Source organism: Cariama cristata, unplaced genomic scaffold (genome assembly GCF_000690535.1).
Source record: "Cariama cristata isolate BGI_N322 unplaced genomic scaffold, ASM69053v1 scaffold6170, whole genome shotgun sequence".
Lineage (NCBI taxonomy): Eukaryota > Metazoa > Chordata > Aves > Cariamiformes > Cariamidae > Cariama > Cariama cristata.
In genome coordinates, this window is record NW_009596348.1 from 86,445 (window position 1) to 97,375 (window position 10,931).

The 10,931-nt window shown below is 37.2% G+C and overlaps 1 protein-coding gene across 2 annotated transcripts in view; it reads right to left on the minus strand.

Annotated features, from left to right (window-relative positions):
• Window positions 1-6,741, minus strand: part of DNAJB6 (DnaJ (Hsp40) homolog, subfamily B, member 6) — a 54,228-nt gene extending 47,487 nt beyond the window's left edge. For both annotated transcript variants that reach the window (XM_009705643.1, XM_009705652.1), the window contains exons 1-4: window positions 6,628-6,741; window positions 5,061-5,170; window positions 2,318-2,377; window positions 1,845-1,955 (exon numbers count right to left, since the gene is read on the minus strand). In XM_009705643.1, the coding sequence (XP_009703945.1) occupies window positions 1,845-1,955; window positions 2,318-2,377; window positions 5,061-5,170; window positions 6,628-6,692 (346 nt within the window). In that variant the 5' untranslated portion in view covers window positions 6,693-6,741. The remainder of the gene's footprint in view (window positions 1-1,844; window positions 1,956-2,317; window positions 2,378-5,060; window positions 5,171-6,627) is intronic.
• Window positions 6,742-10,931: the final 4,190 nt, after the last annotated feature.

A 10,931-nucleotide genomic window follows, 5' to 3' on the forward strand; every position in this document is an offset into this window, starting at 1 on the left:
AGCTCATCTGGTCCAATTTCCTCCTCAAGCAGGGCCACCTACAACAGGTTGCCCAGGACCATGTCCAGATGGCTTCTGAGTATCTCCAAACATGGAGATTTTGCAACCTCTCTGGGCAACCTGCTCCAGTGCTCAGTCACCCTCACAGCACAGAAGTGTTACCTTAAATTCAGGCAGACCCTCCTGTGCTTCTGTTTGTGCCCACTGCCTCTTGTCCTGCCACTGGGCACCAGTGACAACAGCCTAGCTCCACCTTCTCCACACCCTCCCTTCACATATACATTGGTGAGACCCTCACCCTGAGCTTTCTCTATACTCAACAATTTCAGCAATTCTCTCAGCCTTTTCCTCACGTGACAGAAGCTCTGGTCCCTTAATTGTCTTAGTGGCCCTTCACTGGACTCTATTCAGTAGCTCTGTTTCTTGTACTTGGGGAGCCTAGAACTGAATACAGCACTCCAGATGTAGCCTAACCAGTCCTGAGATCACTCATCTCATCTAAACTGAAATCCTCATCTAGTATTCCTTAAGATTCTTCTTCTACTGCAGGCAGTGAAATTGCATCTTCCCAGTTCAGCCCCCATTTCACTCACTGGTATTTTGCTAGATGCTTCCTCCCATGTGCCCTTTACTACTTCTGCTGATTTCCCACTGGATCTAATTGCTCAAGTTCTGCTGATTATCTTCTACAAGATTCTTCCTCTAGCTACTCATCTAATTAATCAACTAATGTTCTACTGAATTCAACCTCTAGCCCTTCAACCCCTTTTCTAATCCTTCATTAGAGTCATCCAACCACTGAAGATCCCTGAATAGCAAACTACAGAAAGATAGAATTATAATCCGAGTTGAATTAATCCCTTAATGCTGCCAGTAAAGATAAAAAATTACCTTTAAAAATATTAAAACATCTACATATATTACTACAGAGATTAATCAATATCAAGGCACTGAAAAACAAAGCTATCTTCCTATTCAAGTACACTTCTTGTGGTTTTCAATATGGGACTTTTTACTTTCTCTAAGTAAACAACACAGGATCTGTTCTGCTTTATAGCTCAGCATTTTATGTAGTACAACATACACATAAAGATTGCATAAGAACTCTAGCACCTCTGAAAAGACCTTCAATACACTAGAGCAAGCAACATCACAAGCCAAAAGACCATCAGCACTACAGTAAAAAGATTACTTTGACAATGTTATCACATATTGCTTCCTTTAACTAAAGGAAGTATCCAGGCTTCAAGAACTATTTAAGTTAATTTGAGCCTTTAGGGGCTCTATCCCTCAAGCAAACATGTGACATGAATTTGGGAAAGTGTCTAGATTATGTATGGAGCTGTTCTTATTCTGAGATAAGAAAATCACTCCTGCCATGATACAAGTCCACACTGAGAGCTATGTTGTAACAGTTACAGCTAACCTGTCCAGTTCAGAAGCTCTCAAAGCTACATTAAATATTTACAGATCAAAAGAGATCAAATCCAACAGACTAAGTTCACTCCATCAAATTCTTGAGAGGGAATTTCAGTCTATACTTTTTCTGTTGAATTTTAGTTCTTTCCAACCTACAGAGACATAGCAGCCATGATTCCAGAGTTTTTTTAACCAGGCCTTTCAACAAAACATGAATTGGCAAGCCATATCTGTTCTGTACTATCAAATCAACCAAGAAGAAAAGGTAGGAAACAAATATTTTAAATAAAAATCAAAATACAAATTGCTTACCTCCAGTTTTCAGAGCTATTTCTAATAAAGCCGCATTAACTATGTTTGTTTCGTAAAAGCAAAGCTTTAGCCACACTTTAGACATACATAACTAAAACCAATGGATTACTTACCAAAGAAGTCAAACGAAAAGGGGTCCCTTTCACCAAAAAACTCCCTAAAGACATCTTCTGGGTTACGGAATGTAAATCCAAATTCAAATGGATTATCATGATGATTTCCACCTGCAAAAACAAGTTAAATTTCAATCACTCTCACACATTCTTACTAGCAAGAAAGTTCAAACCTATATGGATTTGAATAATTTAGAAATATAAACACATTTCTAAAAAAAAAAATTCAGGTATCAAGTTAAGTACACGCAGTACTTTTTATAATTAATTCTCTTTTCTCTGTTTCCTGATATCAATAGTACCTTTTACAACAACTACAAAAAATGTAAAAACATTTGTAATTTCAATTTTCAGAAGATTACATTTTAGGTCTTAGTATAGGCACTTCCAGATTCCTGTCTTAAAAAGAAAGCTGCAGAAAATGGCTTTCCACCAGAATAGATAAAGCAAAGAACTGCTAGTTGTCAACATACCTCCTCCTCCATTTATTAAGCCTTCTTTTCCGTATCTGTCATAGATATCACGTTTTTTAGCTGCAAGAAGAAGTTGTACATCATGTCAATAAATAGGCACATTGAATTTGGAAAAAACCAAAAAGATTTAACTAGTATTCTCAGCTAAACATCTTCTCAAAGCTAGTTTATTTAAGAAAGTTCTGGCATTTAACTGGTCAACATTTTAACGAGGACAGCCAAAGCAATTTAGGTTCAGAAAGAACAGGTACTAAGCTTTAGACTTACTACCATTTAGTTGCAGAAGCTCCGGTCCTCTTGTATGAGAAAAAGTTCTGGTGTAAGAACAAACTTCACAATGAAATTTGCCTTTAAAAAGAACACTGCAGTCTTCATGTTTACATAGGCACCATGGAAAGCTTTAGGATCTCTGGAATTCAACCTTCTCCTCCAAACAAGTTTAATCTCAAAGTTGGTCAAAACTTGCCTGGATAAAGCCCTGATCTCACCAATCTCCAAGAAAAGAAGATTCCACAGTCTCTCTGGAAAACAGCCCCAGTGCTCACGCATTCTCATTGTAAGCATTCTCTACCTTCTATCCAACTAGAATTTCCCTATGTTGCAAACCTTGACCATTGCCTCTTTTCCTTTCATTGCACAAGACCAAGCCCATCGTGACCAAGTTAGGAGAACAGAAGGACAGTGTCTGTATGAGTGACTGCAAAACCCCTCAAATTAATTATAACCACTTCTAGTTTAAAATGGAAGGAAGTGATGTTAAAAAAAATGCCATGGAAGGATTTGACTCAAACTCCTTGCTCGCTATTATTTTAGAAGGCATGGAATGGCTCTTCCTTAATTTCACTGCAGACCAGCCTTCTAGTATCCATGAGAAAGGGGAGGAAAGATCAGACTGCACTGTTGGTACTGGAAGGGAACCTGAAGAGCTTAAAGAGGCAGATAGCTTATTTTGCTTGCACTGGTGTGGAAACATCAGCCAAAAATCAAGTCAGGGCATCTGATTTTAGAGTCTTAACATTAACATGCTATTCCCGATGGAATCTCTTCAGTGAAAGATGTTTTTGAAATTTAAATAGCATCACTGAAAGAACATGCAGTTACCTCAAACATCTGCTGAAAACTAAAATACTTCTCACTAACAGGAATTAAAATTTTATATACTAGTCATCACCTCCAAATAATGGAAACTTGCAATAGGTTCATACACACAGCCCCAGCAAAGCTTGGTACATTACCCATCTTGCCTTTCTAGAAAGCAATTTTTAAAGAAAGGAGGTTAACCTACCCACCAATGCAGAATGACAAAGCAGTAAGGTAGACAAACTGTCAGAACGAGTAGGAAACAGCATGGAAGACTTGAGGGCTCAAAGCCCAAAGCTCATCTTGAAAAACATAACGTTCTTGAAACCACAAGGGAAATGTGTTCTATGATCACCCAATTTCAGTATTCTTTGCTTATGTAACCCCTTACAAAACTATCCTTCTGCCAAAAATCTGTCTTCATTCGAGCCTGTAATGGTGTCAGAAAATTTCATTAAGTCTGCAGAACAGCTGACTGCCTCTCAACCACGGGGCTCAGGATTCAGATACCCCTGCTGCACAAACGATTGGTAAGACACCAGTAATCCAGGATTTGGTCTAGATCCAAAACCAGAACATCTTCTGAAAATGCTGCCTCCAATTCTAGCTGTGTACTGTTTCCAAAGAACTTAAAGATAACAACCAGACCGGTATCCTATTTTTATCTTGCTCAAAAAATTTGCTTAAGAAGGTTAAATTACTCTAGAAGACAAGAATACAATGAACTGCCCATAAATTAAATTGTTTCTCCCACGTCAATTAAGTATCAAAACCAACCAAAGAAACAGGGTATACAAGACTGCAGTTTAATAAACCAGGCCAAATTCTGAAAGGTAATCTAGATGCTGCTAGTGCTTTAAATATAGCTTTCCCATGCTCACTGGTCTCAGGTGAAATCAAGGACACTTCAGAAATAGCATATAGACAGCTGCAGTCAATTACAGGGGAAAATAATCAAAGTAGCACTTTGTTATGATTCAGACTGCTTTTGCCAGAACATTAGCAAAAGTTAATGATACTTTTCAAGCAAGACGACATGGGTGAATTATAAGCTGAATTCCTGCACCACATGGGTCAGGCTAAGCAACTGTTTCAGAACAATTCAAAATAAACTCTCTCCTCAGTATCACAGTTGACTGAATTTACAAAATTCACCCAAATGCAATTCAAATTTTCAGCAAGGTTTAGAGTATGCTTGGGCTTTGTCAAGACCAGTTTACTGTTACAAGAACTAGAAGCAGCAGGCCCAGCAGTAACTACCTCAGAGTCTGTCTAGCCTGATTTCTATTGGACAAACACAGTAATTCCCCTATATTGATGGCAACACTGGCTTTACCTCCTGAAATAAAATGAATCTTGGTATTCACAGATATCCCTTTAGAAATTTCTGAAGAGGACCTGGCAAACAAAGGATTTCAATTTCTAGAAGGAAACTGGTTTGGTTACTCATCTAGAGAGATCCTGATTTTTTTCATTTCAAAATTTCTGCTTATTCTGTCTTATCTGCATGCTTCTTTTTCTCTCCTTTCTTTGGAAAAGGAAGTAGTTGAGTTGGATAGTAAACCAAAGTTACAATATCCCTTTAAAGCATCATATATCAGCATTTTCAGTCTGATACCCAGACTAGATACCTGCAGTTCAAGAGCCCTTTTAATATACCTACCATCTGACAAAACTTCATAGGCCTCAGCTACTTGTTTAAATTGCCGTTCTGCCTCTTCTTTATTGTCTGGATTTTTATCAGGGTGCCATTTTAGTGCCAATTTACGGTACCTAAATGAAAAGAAAACAAAGGATATTTTACTCTGAAATGAAGGAATATGCTATACAGATAAAAACAGAATGCTTCAAACAAGTTGTCAGGAATTGAAGTATTTAGAAATTCCCCAGTACTTTGTATCTTGTGTCTAGACCAGTACCAACAGATTCTGCAGGTACACAAAGAACTATCTACCCAGATTTGCTTGGAAAAAAAAGAAAAAAGTAGGTTTGGAGTTCTTTAGTTATTTTGAGATTATTCCTGTGCATTTCTGATGATCAGCATCTGGCAGGTCTAAGCAAAACTTTCCATTACATTTCTGCTATGGGCTTCTCCTTAGAGCTCCATAATTACTCAATACCACAACTAACCATGAGAAGCATCAAGAGTACTCTTCTGGTACAAAGATGATAAAGCTCCACGAGTACCTTGATATCACACTGTGGCAGCATCCTAGTATTAGTGGTTTCTTTGACTGCTACACCTGCACACAATTCCTATACTCAAATGAAATATTTTAAGCAAAGTGTTCATAACTCCTTAGAGGGGCAAAGCTAAGCTTGCCCTTAGGTTGATTTGGAGTGTTTTAGAGTCATACAAGATCACAGTCCAAACATCTGAGCTGACAAAGCAGCATGTACAGGAATTTGCAAAAGAACAAGGCAGGAAAAAAAACATAAATCAAACTTCCACGTGGCTGCACAATTTGATTAATTAAGCTCAGGCACCCAGGAGAAGGCAAGCGAGAAACACAGTAGTTCCAGGTCACTTCAAACTGCAATTTATTGTCAAACAGTTTTGGTATACTAGAAACTGTGCTACAGAAATGTTTCTTCCCAATGGTTTGTTGAAAAGTAAACAGTATCTTTTGAAAATGTTACAAACACCTATCTTAAAACAGTACATAAACAGTAAATGTAAACAAAGAACTGTATTTAATTCCTTTGAACACTCCTAGTTTAAACAGTGGTGTTTTGGCTTTTTTTTTTTAACAGCAACAGATGTTCAGTCCATCAAAATCTAAGCACAGAAACCATACCTCATGTTAAGAAAGAGCTAGTATCCAAAAAAGCAGCATTCCAAATACTTGTTAATAACTGAAAAAGCACCTCTGCAAACGGCAGGGAAGAATAGTTACTGCAATTCAGCCACAGAAGAAGGGGTTGTCACTGCCTGTACCATAATGAGCTTGGAGGCACACTTGTACAGAAATGTATTTAATAGTGATCAAAAACCAGTGACTGATGGCATTTTCACTTTAGCAGTATTCAGGATTCTTTTTGCAATTTCATAAAAACAAGAAAATTCTTTTTCTTCAGAACACTGAATATTTCTTTGTCAGTGAAGACATCACCTCAGACGACTACTACTCATCCTAGCATTGACAACAAAGTGAGAATCCAGAAACCATGTGATTATATTTGTTCCTTAAAATAGGTATCTTATATATACACATACCAGTGATACTTACGCTTTTTTAATATCTTCTGCTGAGGCATGCTTTTGCACTCCCAGAACTTCATAGTAATCCACCATGTTTCAGTAGGTGTTTCTTGTTACCAACAGCTGAGTCTTTCAAGTCCTGTAACAACAAGAACTTGTAAATGAAGCTTGTCCAGTAATGCTACTTCATAAAAGTCAGGTAGGAGCCTAGCATCTTCCAGTACCAAACTGATCTGAGAGTGTGAATGTTCCAAACCCCCAAAAAGAAAAACACTTTATTTTAGGTTGACAGATCAAACAACTACTTTGATTCTGATTTTTATGTTCTTTAATCCTACTGAAACATAGTCCACAGAGACATAGGTAAACAGCAGGTTCCTCAAATAAATTAGACTGAAAAGCTAGATTTAATCAGTATATTAAGAAGAGTATGTATAGTATGTCAGCATTTTGATATAAACATTAATAATTCTGAATGCAAAACAAACCACATATCATGTTCCCTTTATGTCATCTCTGACACCTATGTCATGTCTTAAGCACATATGAACATAAACAATGGGCCACATTTTTCACATCTACTCTTCAGAACATTACTTTCACTGAGATGGTTCCTTCAAAAAAGCAATGTACGTGCAAGTCTTAGAAATCTAAAATTCCACCTATAGTCTCCAATAAGCCTTTCTTTCACTCAAATCTTGACAGAAAATTCACATATTGCCAAAGCTACTGAATTCCATTTACTTCCTTTATGCTTACCAACAAAAAGTACACAGCCAGGCAAGACTGATCAGACAGCAAGGTTAACCAACCAACTCAAGTACACAAGCACCTTGTGTTTCCTCATATAAGAGAATAAAGTTCTCACAAGAGTCCTAAGAAATCTAAAAGTCAAAAGAAAAAGTATTTGCCCTACTCAATTTAAGTCTTGACAGTTTCTTGTCAATATTAGAGAATAGTTACAAAGAACAGTTATACTAACCATTAATTCAACTAAATGACCACTAAGATGAAAGAATCTTTCTAAAAATTTCAAGAACATTTCACCTCTTCATGAAAAGGCTTCTTCTCCCCACCACTGTAACAAGTCTGGCAAAACTTCAAACCACCTTTCCATCCTACCACTGCTGCTGGTTCATTTCAAGTTTTATGAACTTGGCAACACTGACCTGTTTGATGACTTATCAACTCGTTGCAGGCAAAGTCACCCAAATATACTTAGAACATAGCATTACAGCAATGTATTAGTCACATTTTCTTATCCCGTGCCTCAAGAACAAAAATGCATTGAAATCACTCCCGGCTCCCCTCAAGTCATTCAGTGTTTTTCATTTCAGCCCAGGTAAACCCTTATTTTCACGTTCTTTCACATAAATGCTGAAGAAATCCAGCATGATACAGCCCAGTGAAATATTCTGAAATTATTTTTATTGTGCTAGAATCACATGTGTCTTTCAACACCCTGGAACAGAAACATTAAAGAGAGACTTCCTTTTAAAATAAATTGGTACATCTTCAAAATACATTGCTGTTGTAGGTTAAAGCTTAATTAACTTTAATTAGGAATGTGGTTACACATGCATTTCTTCAAATGGCAAAACCAGTTTAAGAGATACCCTGCCATGCTACCTCCCCCCTCCAAACTACTTACAGACGCAAATGTATTGGACAAGCTATGTGTTTTTAAAACTTGGGTGGTTTTAGCAATCTAGTTAACCATACAGTCCCACAAAAACAAAATTAAAGTGTAGCAGGCAAACAGACCTCTAATTGACTTTGCCCTTTGAAGAAACTTCCACCCTGAAAAAATAGTAATGGTATAGTTAACATTGTGACCAACACCAAGGGAAGGTGGGAGAAATGCATTAACATGAACATTAAGAATGCCAATACTAATACAGTAATGGCAGGGTTCAATATGTAAATATACAGATTACAAAAAATATCCCAGAATATTTGCTATCAACTAGTCTTGCTAGTTTTGCTGTTTCTCAAACAACTATTAGAAGAACAACTCTATGAATACACAGGTGAGGAGCAAGGTTAGCACAGGTTAACTATATTATCAAATCCTGTAGCCAATCCTTGTAAGTAATAGCATATATGGAACATAAAGCTTACTGACAGAAATTGGGGCTAGGGGGGAGAAGAGGAAACCTAGTATGTGTCAAGCTTAAGCCTAGACGTCAGAGCCCCTCCTAACAACAGATAACAGTGTAAAACCAGTGAGCTAACAGCAGGAAGCCACAACACATTAAGAGCACATACCATACCACCAAGTGTTTTTTCCATATTTAAGAAAAAAAATGAAAATATAAGACTTGCATTAGCACTCCTCTCAATTTAGGCAGGTATCTTAAAGGGAAAGTTGAAAACTCAATCTTCTAGCTAGAATAACCAGGTAGGAAAAGCAACTCAGATGTAAAAATAAATCACATTTTTTCCTAGAGAACTCTCTGCACACTGGTAGTCACATTGATTTCAACGTATATTTCTTTAAACACTTTAGCTGTCTGTTTAAAAACAGCGCTGCAGTGTGGCAAGTTCAGACTCAACACACACACCCCAATATATCCTAAATAACAGAAGCCTGAAGTTGGGACCAAAATGAGTACTGAGGCAACACGACCACCTCTTAACAGATTACTCTAAAAAGCTACTCCAAGAACAGAGGAATTATTTGTTCCAAAGAAATGTCTCAGGCTTGCATTTTCTATCTTTTGTGAGTGTTTTACTATTCAGTTTTCACTTGCCACTGATATAAAGTCCAGAATTAAAACAAGCCAGCAGCTCTCTAAAGAAACTAAACTGTTTATATTCTCCTTCTCTTAAACATTCAGGTGACAGTAAGAGTTCATCTCCACTTCATCATTATTTCTATTTGCTAGTTACCTAAAATTGTAAGAGTGCAGTTTATGCTTTATGGTATCATAGGAACTTTTTTCTTGTGTACACAAAGGTTTTAGCAAAATTTAGATGAAGAAAATTTATCTGCAGGGTTTGGGGGTTTTTGTCCAACTTAAGCAAAACATGCAAAAACATGAAACAGCATCAGCTATTATTTAGCCCCTTAAAAATATAGCCCCTTAAAAATACCTGGATTATCTTCTCAACATCTAGTAAGACCAAAAAACAAAACACCAAAAAAAAACACCAACAAAAACCACACAAACACCACACCAAACCAAAACACCAACCAAACCACAAAAGCATTCAAAACAAACAAAAAAAACACACCACCATCCAAAAAAAAAACCTATCCAACACTCACAAACTAGAAAAGACCTGTCTCCAGTCTTCCCAGGCAAAAAATATTTTAAATACTTACCTAAGAAAACAAGCACCATCAACTTATAACAACACAGAAAATGGCTTACCATCAACTTAAAACAAAACAGAAAATGGTTGATTAAAAAAAATAAAATCAGTAGTTTTAAGGCTAGTAGGAATCTGCATGGTGAAAATGCCTAATTGCTTCAAAGCAGCAAGCCATATACATTCCGGCAAAATGAAAAATACTCACCTATCCTAACTAAAACATGACAAAAATCTTCTTCCAACCCCAAACCTATCAAACACTTTGTCTCCAAATACACAAGCAAGACTCATTAACTAGGAACTCAAGGTGGTTTTTTTTTCCAAAGCAGTAAGGTAGTCAGCCCACACTAGCTAATTTTCCACCTCCAACCACAGAAAAATCTTCAAAGTCTCACAACAAAAAACAAGCAAAAAAACCTCCAGATGAAAGAAGTTGTTTCATGGCCTTCGTGTTTGCCTGCAAAAATCTACAGTTCCTTGTGTTCATAATTGCACAATGTTTATAGGATGCTATCAGCTACTCTAACTTTGGAGCATGAACAAATCAAACATCCAAATGTTTGTGCGAACCAAAAGTTTCCATAGCTTCTAGATTTTTCAGTCATCACAGGAGAAGTCAGCTTTGTTCTGGCTTACTGAGCAGAAGCCCTCAATGCTCATACTGACTCAAGGCAACTGATAGAGGTACACGACCAGGCCTGACATCTCCCTCTTACAGCACAGCCCAAAGCTAGATTAGTTTAGAGTTATCTTGAAATCTAGCTCATAAACTCTCTTTACAGCAAAGTCCTTGGCTACTTAAAAGGCATGAGAAGAATTACAGAATATAGATATGTAGACAGCTATAAACTTTCTATAAGATCAGATGACAAAGAAAAGAAAAGGAAAAAAAGTAATCAGATGCACAACCTGCAGGGATGACAAAGCAGCACCCCTAAGTAAATACAGAAGGGAGGAAGGTATCCAGACAAGAAATTCTTAAGTCAGGAGGGAATTCAGACAGCAAGAGGCACG